The 17,714-nt window shown below is 41.9% G+C and overlaps 2 protein-coding genes and 4 non-coding genes across 6 annotated transcripts; all 6 read right to left on the reverse strand.

Moving 5' to 3' along the window:
- Positions 1-7,974: 7,974 nt before the first annotated feature.
- Positions 7,975-12,280, reverse strand: C14H18orf32 (chromosome 14 C18orf32 homolog). Its single transcript, XM_087439194.1, has 3 exons — positions 12,151-12,280; positions 9,286-9,479; positions 7,975-8,671 (listed from the first exon to the last, which is right to left on the reverse strand). Exons 2-3 carry the CDS (start codon positions 9,448-9,450, stop codon positions 8,606-8,608), a joined length of 231 nt encoding a protein of 76 aa, XP_087295320.1. The 5' UTR covers positions 9,451-9,479; positions 12,151-12,280; the 3' UTR covers positions 7,975-8,605.
- A 481-nt stretch (positions 12,281-12,761) lies between these two features.
- Positions 12,762-16,545, reverse strand: RPL17 (ribosomal protein L17). The gene is made up of 6 exons (XM_004422521.3): positions 16,478-16,545; positions 16,342-16,382; positions 15,682-15,816; positions 15,370-15,468; positions 14,272-14,463; positions 12,762-13,589 (listed from the first exon to the last, which is right to left on the reverse strand). The coding sequence occupies exons 1-6, from the start codon at positions 16,515-16,517 to the stop codon at positions 13,542-13,544; spliced, it is 555 nt and encodes a 184-aa protein (XP_004422578.1). The 5' UTR covers positions 16,518-16,545; the 3' UTR covers positions 12,762-13,541.
- LOC147915304 (small nucleolar RNA SNORD58) lies at positions 14,153-14,216 on the reverse strand. The gene has a single exon (XR_015554366.1). It is a non-coding gene; the product is annotated as a small nucleolar RNA SNORD58 (small nucleolar RNA).
- On the reverse strand, positions 15,552-15,616 carry LOC147915305 (small nucleolar RNA SNORD58). Its single transcript, XR_015554363.1, has one exon. It is a non-coding gene; the product is annotated as a small nucleolar RNA SNORD58 (small nucleolar RNA).
- Positions 16,205-16,269, reverse strand: LOC147915306 (small nucleolar RNA SNORD58). Its single transcript, XR_015554364.1, has one exon. It is a non-coding gene; the product is annotated as a small nucleolar RNA SNORD58 (small nucleolar RNA).
- Positions 16,546-16,610: 65 nt separating the features above from the next.
- Positions 16,611-16,676, reverse strand: LOC147915307 (small nucleolar RNA SNORD58). The gene has a single exon (XR_015554365.1). It is a non-coding gene; the product is annotated as a small nucleolar RNA SNORD58 (small nucleolar RNA).
- Positions 16,677-17,714: the final 1,038 nt, after the last annotated feature.

Consider the following 17,714-nt stretch of genomic DNA (forward strand, 5'->3'; position numbering starts at 1 on the left):
AAATAAGACACCAAAAAAAATCTAGGATAGGGAGTGTTGTGTGTATTGGTTTGATATGACTGTGTTACCACAAAAAATTGGGGTTCTCTTGCCCGATGCACATAAAGAGCCAATTATTATGGTATCAGCTTTTGAGAAAAGAAAAGGCTTTATTGCAAGGTTGACCATCAAGGAAACAGGAGGCAACACTCTCAAATCTGTCTTCCCAATCCACAGCATGGGGCAAAATTTATGGGATGAAGGGCAAGGTGGTTTGAAGTGTGGAGATAGATGATTGGAGGCAAGAAGTGAGGTAATTGATGATCCGTGCAAGTGTAGTCAAGCTTCATGGCTCTTCACAGGATGCACGTTCACAAAATGGTGGTGTTAGTATGATCTGAGGGCAGAGTTTTTGGCCCCTTGATGTCAAAAGGGTCACTTATCTGGCATTTACACAGGCCCAGGTGCTGGTCTTGTTGTCTCAACTGGCCTGAACTGGACAAGTGGCCGACTCTCAGTTCCTGAAAAACAACTCTTAATTACTCTGTTGATAAGATGGGGTCAGTTGAACTGGTCCTACTGGGCCCATGGTTACAACTTCAAATCCACTTGTCTATGACACAGGCCAAAAAAAAAGTTGTTGTTTTGATATAGGGATGAAGTAGGGGCCGGTGTAGTGGTTAAGTTCAGCGTGCTCTGCTTTGGTGGCCCCAGTTCATGGGTTTGGATCCAGGGCCTGGACCTACACCACTCATCAAGCCATGTTGTAGAGGTGACCCACATACACAATAGTGGAAGATGGGCTCAGGGCCACTCTTCCTCAAGCAAAAAGAGGACGATTGGAAACAGATGTTAGCTCAGGGCCAATCTTCCTCACCAAAAAAAAAAAAAAGATTGAAGTAAGTTCTGTCAGGATGTCATCATCTCATCTCTTGTCATTGATAAGCACTCAGTAGGTCACTGGATGAACAGTGTTGGGGTGCTTATAAGTAAGAACATGTAGAGAAGCAACAGGCATTCTTTGCTGACTTAATAAACTGTCCAAAGACCTTGGGGCATTAGCTCCTACCATGGTAAGGGTGACTCCCTTATCAGTAGGGTTGACAAACCTCAGTGGCCCATGTAGGAGATCAGCCTGCCCACCGACCTTGGCATTGTCGTTCCCCAGCAACATGCTGTAGCAACAAGGGACTTTTATTGTGTGCTGGCAGCTGGAAGTCAGCTTTTGGTTGGTTTAACCCTCTCTCCTCAGTGCATAGTCATACACAAAGGTACACCTGGGTTAAATTTGGACTTTATTCCTTTATTTCCCCTTGCCTGGAACAAGAGTGTGATTATTCTGTCATTGGTTGGGTGTGTGTTATTTTTTTATTGGATTATTAAGAGATACTATCCTGTAGGCTATTGGCTTGTGATACTATTATAAATCTCACAGTGAACTTGTGTTAAATAAACTATTGGCAAAGACAGTTTTAGTCTGTGACCATTAATTTGCTGCCCCCCAAACAAAACAGGGGGTCAGGAGAAATTTTTACACTATCTGTATTTTAAAAATATTTTACAATAAGAATACCTTAACGTATTACTTGTAGAATAAAATTTAAAATTTAGGAAAGATGCATTGGTAAGTGAAGAGTTTTGGAGAGCTGATCCATGCTGCTGCTGTTTTTTTAATTGTAAAACATGTCATGAAAAGAAATATATAATGGACACAGTTTAAAGGACAATGTTGTGAAACCCACTACCCAACTAAGAAATAGTAACAATATCCCAGAAGCCCTCTCTGTGCTTCTCCTTGATTGCATCTCCCTCGACGAAAGGTAACCACCATCCTAACGTCTCTGCTAATAAGTCTCTAGATTTTTAGAAATTGTTTTACCACTTCTGTATGTATTCCTAAATATATTGTTTACTTTTGCCTGTTTTTGAACTATATAAAAAGAATTATTCAGTGTGTATTATTTTGTGACTTGTTTTTCCTTCAAAATTCTGAGATTTATCCATGTGGATGCATACATTTAAGAATTCACTCTTTAAATTAATTAATTTTTTTATTGACTTGCCTATAGTAAACCGACAATGTTAAGGGTATATCTAAATCTTTTCATACGTAAATATGTGTGTAACCACCACTCACATCAAGATATAGAACATTTCTAACACCCTAGAAAGCCCGCTTGTTCTCCTTTCCAATCAATACCTCCCAGAAGTAACCATTATTCACATCTTGAGCAACACGGATTACTTTTAATTTCATTTATTTTTCATTGCTGCAAAGTAGACCTTAAACAAATAGCCAGTTATTTCTCCAGCAAAAATGGATTTATTCGGGGTCAGCAAATAATTGCAATTCGAAATCTGCAACCATGGGAAGCCACCTGCAAGTCCCCTAGCAGGTAGGGAGGAAAAACTCTTTTATAGACGGGAGGAGGAGGTTGGGAGGGCTATTGTAAACAAAGAGTCCATTGGAGCAATTGAGAATTCGATGTGTAGTGTCTTTTCATTGGCTGAGCTGTGACAGTCTCTCATTGGCTGAGCTTCTTGCTGGTAAAGAAAACAAAGCATTTCTTCATCCTGTTGGGCTCTGCTGTTGACCTGGGGCTGGCAAGCTCCCCGATTTGGCCTCCCAACTCCAATTTAATGAGGTTTCTATTTTTCAATTAGACACATAGTATTCCAGTATATGCATATTTTATGAATTTGGACATAAAATGATTGCTGATTGGCTTTTGGATCCCTGGATCAGGTGAGCTAAGCAAATTCACCCCCATCATTTCCTTAACCCCAAATAATATTATCCCATGGTTTACACAACGGAATTTTTTGAAACCCACTTAAAGCATTATAAAAGGGTTTATGACACCAATTTATTCATCGTTCCTAATCTGGATGGACTTTTGTGGGCTTTTGGTTCCGTTGTATTTGGGCTATTACATAAACAATGCTTCTATGAATATTCTTGTACATCTCCAGAGATACATGTTTTTCTCTGGTATTTAGAGTCTAGGAACGGAATGGCTGGATCATAGTGTACGTGCACGTTCAACTTTATATCAACTTTATCAACCAGATAATGCCAAATTGGTTTCCAAAGTAGTTGTACCAATTTACACTCCCACCAGCAGTATATAGGAACTCCTTCTGTTCTTCACCCTCTCAACACTTGAGCTTTAATTTTACCATTCTGGTGGTTTCCCATTGTGGTTTTAATTTGTACTACCCTGCTGAAACACGTTGTCATACGTTTATGTGCTTTTCTTCTGATGTGAAATACACTATTTATTTCACTGCCTTCCTCATCTCCCCATCTGAAGTGATTTCTAGCCATCCAATTTGGGGTCAGAAAAGGCCATGCTGAGTAGCTCTTTAAATTTCAAAGCTATAAACTCTTCAGAGTTTAAAATCAGTGAAGCCTGGGGGCACTGATAGGTGGAGACCATGGGACTCAGATCACAAGTGGATTCCCAAGTAACCAAAGGACTAGAATCATTAGTCAGGAAAGGGGCCAAGAGTGGTAGGCAGACTTCTAAGATGGCCCCCCTAGACGGACACACACCTTCTCCCAAATATCAATCAAATACTAACCTAGGTGCTGCTGTGAAAGGATTTTGCAGGTATAATTAAGGTACCAAATTAGTTGACCTTAAAATAGAGACTATCTAGGCAGGTCTGATTCAATCACATGAGCCTTTTAAAAGCAGAGAATTTTCTCTGGTGGTCCCAGAAGATTAGAAATCAGAGATGTGCTCTGGCTGCCCTGGAAGAAAGTGAACATCCAGTGAGCTGCTTATGGAGGCCACACGCCAAGGAACTGCAAGCAGCCGCTAGGAGCTGAGAGCGGTGCCTGGCTGACTAGAAGGAAAACGGGGACCTCGGTCCTACAACCGCAAGAAAATGAATTCTCTGACAGTGAGCTTGGAAGCCTAGATAACCACAGACGAGGCCAACATCCTGGTTTCTGCCCAGTGAAATCCTGAGCAGAGAATCCAGCCATACCAATCCCAGATTTCTGACCTACAGAAATCGTGAGATAACATATTTGTGTTGTTTTAAGCCACTGAGTTTGTGGTAATTTGTTATGCAGCAATAGAAAACGAATACACCAAGGAAGTATGAAAGTTCACCTGCTGAATTACAAGTCAGGAGCAGGACCTCTGTGTACGGCTTAAACGGTGGGTGTGTAATGTATAGGTCTAGGAGCATCATTTACATTGTTGTCCATGTGAATGATGCTCTCTGAAATTGGGCAGTGCACGCACAGCACAACTGTACACGGCAGTCCTGCAGGAGACTCCACTCTTGCCCTGTTCCAGTACCTAGGCTACCTCTTTTACCCTTTTTTGCCCTTAGTAGAAGTGAGAGGGGGTGCCGGCCCCGGTGGCTCAAGTGGTTAAGTGGGCACGCCCTGCTTCGGCGGCCCAGGGTTCACAGGTTCGGATCCTGGGAGCGCACTGATGCACCGCTTGTCAAAGCCATGCTGTGGCGGCGTTCCATATAAAGTGGAGGAAGATGGGCACGGATGTTAACTCAGGGCCAACCTTCTTCAGCAAAAAAAGAGGAAGATTGGCATAGGATATTAGCTCAGGGCTGATCTTCCTCACAAAAAAAGAAAAAAAAAAAAAGAAATGAGAGGATTGAGCTAGGGGTACCTGAAGGTCCATACCAGCTCAACATGTGGAGTGGCTAGTATATTTTGTGACTACTTATCACACACGGGGCCTTCACAGTTCATTGACAGTTCTCACCTTATCAATTTAACCTCTCTCTTCACTTAATACGTTTGCTCACAGTCTTTGCTTCTTCCTTAAGGAGCAGTCACCATGTTAATGAAGATGGCTTTGAGGATGGAACCATTAGCTCCCTGGGGAGGAAACCACAGGAGACTTCTCTCCTCTTCCTCCTTTTGATATGCGTGAACTCAGGACAATCAGCTTTAGAGAGTTCAGGAGGCTAAGACCAGTGGTTAAAAGTTCTTTTCCGACCTGTCAGTCTGCTGAATAGATCCACATGCCGGTGGTGGTCATTTTGAGGAAGTGCTGATTCCCGTTTCCCAGGAAGGCAGCTTAGTAATGAAAAAGAACACGTGACAAATCCCGAGTCAGACGAGCCTAGAATAATCACCCGAGATGAGCCCATCTCACAAAAAGAGATAGGAAATGCAGTTAAAATGAACGAACGCAAAAATAAGCTACTGAAAGTAGGTAAGTTAAAAAGTCATGCTGCAAAGTGAGCAAAATTAAAACTTTAAAACCAGTCCACAATCACGGAGTAGTCCACACTCCCCTCTCCATTTCTGCCCAGTTATTCCCACTATGGTCTTACATGGTATCAGCAGCTGTGACAGCTCCATAGCGAGTCAATATTTTAAAATAACGTAGGTTAAGAGCACGGCTTTGAAATCCTAGTCTGTCCACTGAACATATTTAAACTCTATGACTCTGTTTCTTTGACTGTATTTCAGTTTTATAAGGATCCGATAAGATCACGTGTGTGAAATACCCTTGCACAGTGCCAAGCACATGCATTTAACAAATAATAGCTCTTACTAGAAAGGCTACCCTGAAATCTAGATGGACAGATGGTAGGACTGATATTTTGGGGCAAGAGAACGCCAGTGTGGTGTAGGACAGTGGCTATCAAATCCAGTCCAAGGATAGGTGATAAGTTTTCACCAATCAACCATAAAAAGAAGAAAAATATGAATAGTGAACTTTTCATAAACTTTTTCAAATGAATGGGCTATTGTTATCCTTTATTCTCACGTTCTCTTTCATTCTTTTGGTGTCACAACGTCTTTTTTTAAATGAAATAATGGCGGGCCGGCCCCATGGCTTAGCGGTTAAGTGCACGCGCTCCGCTGCTGGTGGCCCAGGTTCGGATCCCCGGGGGGCGCACCAACGCACCGCTTCTCCGGCCATGCTGAGGCCGCATCCCACATACAGCAAGTAGAAGGATATGCAGCTATGACCTACAACTATCTGCTGGGGCTTTGGGGGAAAAAATAAATAAATAAAATTAAATGAAATAATGGTGATAATAAATTACAGCTTTTTAATATATTCCTGCTTGGCAAAATAAAAAGACCTCAACTGTGTATGAGTCCCCTCAATCTTTTTAAACACTTTTTTTTTTACTAGTACGTAAAATATAAGACTGGAACCAGTGCTCGAGTGTGAGACTGTTAGAAGCGGAAAAGGCCTTAGGAGACCAGTGATTCTCAGCAGGGTGGGTTTAAATGAACTGGAATGACCTGGGGGATCTTTTCAAAATTATCCATACTGAACCTCTTAAGAGTATTGAATTAGAAAACTGGTGTGCTACAGAAAGCACGAGGGAGTAAATCCAGAAAGACAACGTGGGATCCAGGAAACAAGATATTCAACACAGGAATGGTAAAGAAAAGTCCCAAGGACTGCCACTGTGCTCCAGGCCTCAGCAATAACTGGTCAAGAGAGGAAATGTATGGGAGAAAAAAGTAGTTAATTAATAACTTCAGCGAAGCACCTCTCCTACTTGAAAGGAAACTCAGTCACACTACTCTCATAATCTATGCAGTGAGAAGTATTTACATTGTATCAGTCAGTGTCCAGCAAGAAACAATGTCACCCTCGAGACAAAGCAGTGACCCAGAGCCAGTACTGAGAGATGCTATCGCCCCTAGGCCCAAAAGGGCAAGGAGACAGAGGCCTTAGTGGAAACTGCAAGGAGTCCAGTGGTGTTGGCCACCCTGAGGCTCAGTGGCCTTGGCTGAGGAACACGCTTGGCCTGAAGGGAAGGAGCCAAGGGAATAAAGACCCTGACCTCACTCCTTCCCTCCCTCCCTCCCTTTTCCTGCTGCAGATCCCCACTGGCCAAACCAACAGATCCCAGAGGCCACGGGAGTCCGTTGATGTAGTCCACACAGCTTTCTTGGACAGAAAAGTAGGGTGAAGGGAGCAGATTTGGAGGGGCAAATAGAAGGTATCTTGTGCACTCATAATGACAGAAACACTGATTAGTGACCTAACCAAAATTTACAAAAACACATGAGGATGTGTGGGAGAAGCAGAGGAACACAGTGTAGACAGCTATATCTCAACCACAGCAGGAAGTCAATGTCTAAAGTTGACAGCTCCAAAAAATAGCAGTAATGTATGTATTATTTAGAAATACGGAGATAAAACATAAGACAAAAGCAAAAACTGAGTAAAGCCTTTGGGCACTAAAAGAGTAGGGACACCATAAACCTCACAATATTATTTGATTTTAAAAAAATGATATATTTAATAAAAACAAATTAATTTTAAGAAAGTTGCTAGAAGGCCACACAAAAAAAAAACTAAGTGGTTACATCTGTGGAGCTAGAATAAAGGAATGAGAGTAGCGAAAGAATATTAACTTTTCATTTAACTTGCTCTTCATTGTTTTACTATCGATATTTGCTGTTTTTATACCTTTCAAAAACAAACTAATTAACTAAATTTAGTTGCTAAAGGGAATTTATCTTAACCCTCAGGGAGGTTGGGGCAGAAAAGTTGAAATCTATTGATTTATACTGAAGTCCAGGGTGAATCAATGACTTGATCAGACACATAACTTAACAGAGCCTTGGTTAGGACCTAGGACTTCACTGGGGACCCAAGGGGAGGAGCCCCTTCTAACCTCTCCTTGCTTCAGAGGGAATAAATAAATATGATATAAAAATATGTCTCATCATCTTTGAATATTTATAGATCCCAACGCTCAAGTGAAGATGCCCAGGGATGAAAGACCATATAGAGAGGCCCAGACCAGCAAAGAAATGCCCAGTCACGTCACTGTTGTTGAAAACCACTAAATATTGGAGTGTCTTGTTATGCAACAATAAGTAACTGATACAATCTACTCTTTAAAAAAAGAAAACATTCTTGTCCCATAACTATCCAGATGCCATCACACTATTATAATCCTGCTTTCTGATGGTGGTGAAAATTTTCCCTTTAAATATTTAAACTTTAAAGAAAAAAGAAGCACAAGCTAAACTGAATATTTAATACATTTTGTAGGACTAGAAGGAACGCAACAAAGATTAGAACTTATTATGATATACATTAGACATTTACGTAAAAGGTGTTCCATTTTTCAAAGAAGTTTCCCCTATTTCCCTGTCTTTTGTATCTTCCTCAGAGCAATAAACAGTAACTACTACTCTCATAGATAAGCTGCTCCATTGTGTTAGACAGTGAGTACATCTTTACGTTTCATGTCATTATCATCTCCAAAACGGCCTTTCATTTTACTGCACAGTCTCACCGTCCTGTTTCACAGTAAAATTGTACTCTACTCAAACCAGGAGAGCCTGAATAGAGGCTAGAGGCCCAAGGATTTGTAGGTACTGATTTAGTAACAGTGTCTAGTGGCACAAACGGCAATAATAGAAATGAGAGCTACTTTAATGAAAAAGGAACTCAGGAATGAGGTTATTAAATATAACTAAATACATTTAAAATATAAATACTACCGCGTGTTTTCTGATTAGCATCAGGTAAATATCGAAACTATCTATCTCGAGTTCTGGTCTCAGAGAAAAAGATCAGAGACAATTACAAAGAAGGTGCTTCATATTAGGTCCATTTTTAAAACAATGAGATCCTTTGGGACAATCACTTCAGTCCTTCTTTTTATCAGAGATTTCTGTTGGTCCTTTTATTGGGAATCCATTCATGTCTGCACCCTAAAATGAAAAACCATTGTAGATATCATTACAACACAAAATACTCACTGTAAGAGATATTCTCTTTAAAAACAGACAACAAACTTCAGAATGAACAAACTCTGCTTCTAGAAATATGCAGGATGGCTAAATTAGTGCAGGTGAACAAAGTCTAAGTAGAACTTAACAAGTACCAATGCTAAAGACAACAGAGTGGTCTAGGTATTCATTTTAAAAAATAACCTCATTTTGTTTTTTAAAAAAAATCTCTATCACCCTTCCAATTAAATCTCTTACCAAAGCTATCAGTGAAACTGGCTTGTTTTAGTATCATCTCTTCTTATCCATTAGCTATTTACCATTACTCTTATCAGCCAGGAAATACTGGTTATCATCTTGGCCATAGGGCAAGGAGCAAATGCATTAATCAGAGGCCTAGTTTAAAACCTTAGTTTAAAATGAACGCTAATTACTTAAAAAAAAACCCCAAGCTCCTATTTTATAAAAGAAGGAACTTAAGACACATTAATGAAGCTTCTGGTTCCAAGAACTTGCCTTTCCAAAAAGCCAAGTATTTTACCCTGAGTGATCACCCCCCTAACCCAACCTTATTCAAGACATTTTAATGTTCTTACCTTATAGTCTCCTTTGCCTTTGTTTTTATCATTGGATTCTCGTATGGCTTTTCCAGGCCACATACGACTGACAAAGGGGGAAATCAGAGGGTATATGTACGGCTCCAGGAATTTTTTGTAGATCCAGAGCAGAACCGGAATGACGATACAAGGAATGCACACCATTGTCCCAGGCTTGAGCTCCTCAACTGTTGCTACATGCGATGAAAAACAAATTAATTCATAATAGATTAATGACGGAAGGAATTTACCTAGATTAAGACATTTGAAAGGACTATTTCTACACTGAAGGAAAAACTTAAATTAAACCATTAGCTAAAAGCAAGAGTCTATTAAATAAAAATGCTATCTGCAAGGTAAAGGAACAATAGGTGGCAGACACAAAAATAATAGTGAGGTTTCTGCCTGAGACCTCTCCAATCACTGCTCCTCAACCATAAATTTGATGATAAAGGAACGACACCAACATTTGCTGGGTGCTAGGCAGTTAAGCCCTTTGCATATATCAACTCATTTAGTCCTCAAAAAACCCAGTGAGGTTGGGTACCCATTCTATCTCCACTTAAAGATAAAGCAAATGAGACACAGAAACATTAAGGAAATTGGTAATTATGACATACCCCAGTTTAGTGTGAGTATAAAGGACCAATCATCTTCATGGACTGACAATATTGATTAGCCAAACCTACAATGCTAAGGGCAAATCTTATAAAATGAAACCCTCCTGAGATATCACTTTGCAAGACCTCTAGGCTGCAAAATCAGCTGGACTTGTCCACGTAACCACTCTCCCTTAATATATTTGCTTTTCTTTTTCATGGCAATTAAGGTATACCAAGTAATACAAAATTTTATTTAATTTTATTGTTATATATAAGTTGTCCATTTCCAGAAATTAACACCTCTAATTTTCTTGATGATTAGAAATCATCTTGGAATTTCTCAAAATCAATAATTTCTTGAAAAAGAACCAATACTACTTCCATAATATATTAACCAAAGACTTCCTAAATTTATAACAATTTTTAATCCCTTAGAGCAGGCCTTGAAAACTAAGCAGCTACAGAACAGTACCTAAGGCTAATTCAGGATACTAAAATCTTTTATTTTCAAAATATTGTAAATTAAGTGGTATTTGTTGGCAAATGAGTGAGCACCATGACTACACAGAAGCAATTTATAATTATTCACAATACAAGTGAACAGTGGTATAGATAATCCAATCTGAATGTGGCTTTGAAATGAATGACGAGAGCTATAAACAAATAAAAATGTAAATATACATCAAGGAATGACCAGCTTTTTACAAAGGACTCATAACTGGATTCTTTAAAACAATCCCCTCGTCAAATCAAAAGAACAATTTACCGAAGTATTTTGCTCCAAAATTTTAAAGAAGATATTCTTTGACTAAAATAGGCCAAAAGAGCAGTGAGTTAAGGAATCATTATTTTTGGCCTAGACATTTAGAATCTGATCTGAAGAGACTTAAGAGGTGATCCGGTTTAGGGCTTGCACACTGGTCCCACAGCATAGCAATCAAGCAGACTGGCTGGCAGCTGCCTGGGTTTGAGACCTGCCATCACCACTCTCTAGAGGGTCTTCTTGGGCAAATTATTTAACCAGTCCGTGCCTTAATTCCCTCGCGTGTAAAATGAAGACAAGAACAGTATCTATGTGCTCGCGGGGATGTAGCTTGGATTAGATAAATTAACAGGAATACAAAGCTCAGAACAGTGTCTTCATATATTAAATGCTACTTAAGTGTTGTTACCATACAAAGAAAGGAAAATCCAGATGCAAAAGCTGTGACTTGCCCAAAGTTCACACAGAGATAACTAGTAACTAGAGCTAAGACCAGAATTCTCTTCTGGTTTCCTGGCTCAATGCTTTTTACCCTTCCAAAAACACGATGACCATGTTACTCCCTTTCCACCAAACCTTCAAAACCAACTAAACCCTACAAAACCACTGGCGATGCTCGAGCACTACTTTAAGCTGAAGACTGCCAACCCCTCCATCATAAAGCCTCATTTTTACCCGCTTGTAATTGCTGTGTTTAAACTCCCAAGAACAAATACTACTATCGCTTATAATGATGGCTTTTATAAAACTTTTTAGTTCTTTCAGAACGAAACCACCGTATTTTATCTCTTAATCCTCATGATTCTTCAGTGAGGTATTTTACTTCATATTACATGAGAAAAATGTGGCTTAGAAAGGTCTAGAAGGTGGCTACGATAAATTGACAAAATTATTTTCTTCACTCTCTCCAAGCTAGTTCTCGGATATTACAAGAAAGCGAGCAAAATGGATTAAAACTGTCGGAGAAGAGGAATTTTCTTTCATTCGACTAAGTCCAATACAACGAGAGGAAAGGTTGAGGCTGTCTCCGAAACGGGGCAGGTGTAGAGGGGGAACGCCACCTCCCTTTAAGTAACCCAGCTCGGCATATCATTTCACTGGAGACAAGGCGGCAGGTCGAGCCCAAGACAAGGCCCGAAAAGACGGAGAGAATCAGTGACTGGTGGTGAAGACGACAGCAGAGAGAAGTGAAAGCGACAACTCAGGCCAAGGCGGAGAATAAACGGACACAGAGGAAGGGAGAGGCGGGCAGGCCGGGAGGGGGTGGACGCCGACGCAGGTAGAGGTGAAGGGCGAGGGGCGGACAGGGGGCAGGGGCGCGCGTCCGGAGGCCGGAGGGAGGGCGCCGGCGGGCCGCGAGGCGCCGGGGGCGGGAGAGCCGCGGCCCGGGCGGGGCTTCGACAGCGCGGCCCGGCTCCACAGCGCCGAGGCCACAGCCCACCCCGCCCCGAACCCCCAGCCGCCAGCCTGGGCCTGCCGGGGAACCCCAGCCCTGCTCACCCGCGACCACCAAGGCCCGGTGCAGATGTCCGCACTTCCGGAGGGAGGGACGGGCCGCCCCGAGCCAATGGGCCCCGCGGAAAGGGCCGACAAAGGCGCGCCTGCGTCAACCTCAGGGCGCACAGGACGTAGCGGTGACGCCGGGGCGGGGACTCGGCGCGGCTTCCGGCGCTGCCGCCGTGAGCTCAAAGCCTGCGGGGGCGCGGCAGAGCCGGGCTCCGGTGTACCCCCGCCCGGATACTGGAACGAAATTCAGAACAGTGATTCAGCAGAGACGCCCGTGCCACTGGTTCACCACCCATAGGAAAGGTTACACCATTTGCATGTGACAGCTAGGCTGTTTTCAAACGCAGTTGTGGCTATTCTCTCTGTAGTTAAAAGGGTCTTAAATTCAAGGGCAGGGAAAATTAACATGAAGTAATGTCAACTTTAAGCGGGTATTAGTTTAAAAGAAATGGCTATGCGACTTTACATCCAATAGGATAGCTAGAAATAATCAGCCTTGGACAGGATGTTTGGGATAGCTAGAAATAATCAGCCTTGGACAGGATGTGGACACATTGGAACCTTCATACATTGCTGGTGGGACACAACCACTTTGGAAACATCTGGCAGTTTCTCCATAGTTTATTCAAAGTTACCATATGATCCAGCAATTCCACTCTGGGTATATAACCCAAGAGAAACGAGAACATGCCCACCCCAAAAATTTGTTCTACACAAAGGTTCACAGCAGCACTATTTGTAATAGGTTAAAAAAAAACCCCAATGTTCAACAAATAGTATATTCATATAATCAATTAACCAATGACAAAGCACAGATAAAACGCTACATGGATGAACCCTGAAAACACCGACCGTGCTAAGTCAAAGCCAGTGACAAACAGCCACATACAGCAGGCCCTCTACGTCCCCTTCAGATCCCAAGGGATGAGTGTATTGTGATTTCATTTACATAAAAGATCCAGAACAGGCAAATATATATACACAAATAGAAAAGTGGTTCCCTAGGTTTGGGAGTGACAGCTAACCACTGCCAAGGTTCCTCTTTGGGATAAGATGTTCTAAAATTGTGGCGATAGATGCATAAATCAATATACTAAAAGCCATAAAACTAAACTCGTGAATGGGTAACTGTTGAATCTCAAAGTGGAAAAAAGTTTCAGACATTTTCCCATGTTCTAATTCCATCTTATACAAAGAAGCACCTAGAGATTCAAAACAGCATGTTTATGAACCAAAATCTATGGCACAGGGCAAACAATATGTTTCTAATTCTAATCACGAGAAACCTGTTTGATCCATCCCGCGAGGACATTTGAAATATATTTAATAATAAAGACAACTAACATTCTGCTTTTACTTTTATTTGCATTTATTTTACGCTGAATTTATTCCCGGGCCATAAGTTTTTGTTTCTTCAGTTTCTTCTGGGATATCTGGGGAAAAAAATAAAAGAACTATTAAGTTTCCTGAAGGAACCCAAACTACATCTTAAAGGAGTAGGTTGCAGTTCACTGAAAGAAAAATTGCAAACTTCAACATAGAGTCCTTTGGCATACAGAAGCGGTATGGGGGGAGGGGCAGACAGGAGGAAACTAAATGGGAAAGCTTATGCTTCTGAGGCAGGGAGCCCAGCTGGTAAACACCAAGTGGCAGCAACAATGAAGATACTATTTAAGTGATAAAATCAACAGAAGCTAAATTCATTAAGTGTGTAGGGAGTAGTTTAGAACCACTCCCAGCTTCCTGGCTTAAAAAACTGAATGATCACTTACTCTAAACAAGATTATTCAAGTTGGAGGAGGGGCGTGGAGAGGAGGGAAGGGCCCATTTTTGGACATGATGCATTTGGATTTGGAGTGGCTATGGACATCTAGGGGGGCCATCAGCAGATAATCATATAGTTCTGATGTACTGAATAATACCAAGTTCTAATACAATTAGTCAAGAAACAAATGAGACCCATGAAAGCCAAAACAAAATGAGTAGAAGACTGCTGGTTGCTCAGGATACTTTTCTTTCACGGTTGTTCCAAAGGTGTCCTAAGTTAGTCATCACAGCAACCACAAATCTAATCATCATACATAAATGAAACTGAGCAAGGACGAAGTAATTTACCTTTTTCTTCTGTGCAACCTCCTCTTCTGGTTTAGGAACGATCTGCTCTTTTTCAGTAAGGATCATCTCAATGTGGCAGGGAGAGCTCATGTAGGGGTTGATCCGCCCATGAGCTCTGTACGTTCTGCGCCGCATCTTGGGGGCTTTGTTCACCTGGATGTGCTCAATGACCAGAGAATCTACATCCAAGCCCTGGGAAGAGAAAAGGGGGAACAAAATCAGATAACCTCTTTATCATTTAACATCATCACTGGAAAATCAAGTCCCTGCCTTAATGAAACCATTTTTTTTTTTTTGTGAGGAGATCAGCCCTCTGCTAACATCTGCCAATCCTCTTTTTTTGCTGAGGAAGACTGGCCCTGGGCTAACATCTGTGCCCATCTTCCTCCACTTTATATGGGATGCTGCCACAGCATGGCCTGCTCAAGCAGTGCGTCGGTGCACGCCCTGGGATCCGAACAGGCGAACTCCGGGCCGCTGCACTGAAGCTCACACACTTAACCACTTGCGCCACCATGCTGGCCCTGATGAAACCATTTATGAAAGGCAATCCTTAAGACTTTAAATAGTTTATTTGTTCAAGCATTTCTTTTCACCTCTATTCTAAGTGTCCTTCCTTAAATCTAATTAATGACCAAAACTCAGTGCTAAATGCACTTTGTTTGTAAGTGGCCTCCTTAAAGGTCATTAGGAGAAGGGGAGTTATAGGATCTGCTAGTGTCAATTTCGAAGCCTTGGTGATAAACAGCATTTTGGCAGCATGGATTGGCAGCTAGAAGGGTTTAACATCATTTTAATCCCAGTTCAGGCCCAGAATTCCAAATGCAAAAGGGTAATGGATAATGGCCAAAATGGATAAACTTGTGTTTTGTTGATTACATCGTTGGTTTAACTTTTAACAGAAATTTAACATATCTCTCCATTATGAATGTAGGTTAACAAACCACATTAACCATTACCAAGGCCATCAATTTGATAACTATATTCCTTTCTAATAGTATTTATTTTATTGCCTATATAACAAATCTGGACAATGGTAATATTAATTGAACCACCACCCAAGTTGGATGCCTATAAAGGTGCTAATGGTTTCTGTACCTTTAGTTCAGCATTACTCTCTGCATTTTTAAGCATGTGCAGTAAAAATTCAGCACTCTTTTTGGGCCACCGACCCTGTGTCCAGCCCCACTGTTTGGCCTGAAAATAGAATGGAGAGACTATTAGTCATTTCCTAATTTAAATCAATGTTACAACCAAGATGAATTTTATCCAACATCAAGGTTGCTCAGAACATGGTTTTTTTCACGGTTAATCCAAAGGTGTCCTAAGATGGTCATCACAGCAACCTTATCCCACCCAATCACTTTCCCTTACAATTTGCATTTTCAAATGGCAGCCACGAATTCTCACCTGGGCACACCTACCAACTCCACCATTGTATCGACGGAATGGCACACACTGCTTCTTTAAAGTGACATCCTTCAGATACTTGGTGGCTTTTCGGATATGCATACCCTTGATGGCCTGGGCAGTTTCACGAGTGTTCTAAGTATAATAATATAAACCGTGCGTTAACCATGATAAAGGATCACAATTTCTCAAAGAAACGTTAACTTCTCAGATTTTCAAAATGTCCACATATTATCAACAGCTAAAACCTTTCCATTCTTTGGAGGTGATGCAATACAGTGAGACAAAAATATCTGTGATTGAGAGCCAGGGAGGCTTGGTTTGAAGCTGGCGAAAAATGAACCCTAAACCTGCTTATTCACTGTAGTATCTTTTAATTCCACCGTCTTGTCACTACAGCGATGCGTCCCATATCTTAATCTGTACACTAGGTTCTCAAGTAGTTCTCTGCTAGTTTTACCCAATTCCACAAATCCTAAATCACAGTACTCGTTATACACTGATGATCAATGACTAAAAGGTGGCTGCTCAGAACTGATTAGTTTTCACGGTAAATCCAAAGGTGTCCTAAGAAACGCATCACTGCAGCTACCTTTTTAGAGGGGTAAAACTCCAAACACGTGGAACGACTCTTTCAGAGCATAGCTATGATTCACGTACCTTAAAGTGAACACGAAGATTTGAACCTCGTGACTTGCATGCTAAAAAATTAAAAAAAAAAACCTTTCGTTAATTTTGGGCATCTTATTGTTTCTCTTACCCCAAAATAAGAAACACGCATCCCCTGTTCACTTACATTTTGTAGGGTTTTCTGGGTCAAGTGAGTAGCGAACCATTTTCAGAGATCACCTGGAAGGGAGCAGAATTAATTCTGTCAATACACATTTACAGTAACTAACAGTTTAAATACGTCTTAAATGCTACGAACAGCTGCTCAGAGAGTAGTTCTTTTCATGATTAATCCAAAGGTGTCCTAAGAAATGCCATCACCGCAGCTACCCCGTTCTCCATTCAGAGCTTTCTTCTCCTGTGCATCCACCAGTGACTACAGCAGTGTGGACACCACTAGTGACAAGAACCTCATCAGCCCTCTCTCACCCTGGAAGCAAATACCGCCTGATTCCATCCAACTCTAGATCCTTCAGGCGTAAACCGACCCCACGCATTGACGGAATAGAATTCAACTACTACCCTCCAGAGCCCCTACATGCTCCCCCTACAGAAAACCCCTTTGCTCAAGCAACGCGATCTCTCCGCACGCTTTTTAGGATATCACCCACGTTAAGCGCCAGCGAGTCTGCAACACTCACGTTCAAATGAGTCAAGCCTCATCCCACTTTACTTTATTCCCCCCAAACTTTCGTTGCGGCCAACACTCACCGCGACACACTGGACCTCAGGCGTCGGAGGCCGCCCCGAACACGGGCCGCCCGCAGTACCCCCGCCGCCCCCATTCCCGTCCATCGCGCCCCTCTGCGGGACGCAGAGACCGGACACCCCAGTCGCGCCAAGTCGGGCGCTCCGACACGTCCCCCCGCGCAGAGGAACACCGCCTTCAGCGAGGAATCAGTAGCTGCGGGAGTCCTCTTCCCGGAGGTCTCAAGATCAGCACCCCCAAGGCCAGGATGGCGGCGATGACCGGAGGATTGAGCACTAAGAAAGACATGGCTACGACACACTCACCTCAGGCCGCTTACGGGAAGAGGAAGAGCAGTGGCCTCTGGGGGAATTCATGGTAACTCGACTTCTCGCGAGATTCCCCGCCGGAAAAAAGCGAGATTTGAAGAGGGGAGGAGGAGAAAGGGAGTGTGGAATATGTTTTAGAAGATCTGAAAACGAATTGCCTCCTTAGAGAGTGTCTCAAAATTCTCCTTTTTTTGTATTTGGAAATAAAGTTATAGATTTTAAATATCAATCAATTAAAAACAGATTTGTAGTTCTAGGGTAGGACCACGTATTATTAGGTATAGACGAGACATTTATTCGTCAACATTCGTTAGATTTGACTATGTGATCACGTACCCCTGAAAGTG

Source organism: Ceratotherium simum, chromosome 14 (genome assembly GCF_057802395.1).
Source record: "Ceratotherium simum simum isolate JZ-2026a chromosome 14, ASM5780239v1, whole genome shotgun sequence".
Lineage (NCBI taxonomy): Eukaryota > Metazoa > Chordata > Mammalia > Perissodactyla > Rhinocerotidae > Ceratotherium > Ceratotherium simum.

Coding starts and splice junctions, on each gene's coding strand:
- RPL17 (XM_004422521.3), bottom strand. CDS start 16,517: ATGGTTCGCTACTCACTTGACCCAGAAAACCCTACAAAAT. Junction 16,383..16,477: donor CCCAGAAAACCCTACAAAAT/GTAAGTGAACAG, acceptor TTAATTTTTTAG/CATGCAAGTCACGAGGTTCA. Junction 15,469..15,681: donor GAGTTGGTAGGTGTGCCCAG/GTGAGAATTCGT, acceptor TTCTATTTTCAG/GCCAAACAGTGGGGCTGGAC.
- C14H18orf32 (XM_087439194.1), bottom strand. CDS start 9,450: ATGGTGTGCATTCCTTGTATCGTCATTCCGGTTCTGCTCTGGATCTAC. Junction 8,672..9,285: donor AAGGCAAAGGAGACTATAAG/GTAAGAACATTA, acceptor TTTTCATTTTAG/GGTGCAGACATGAATGGATT.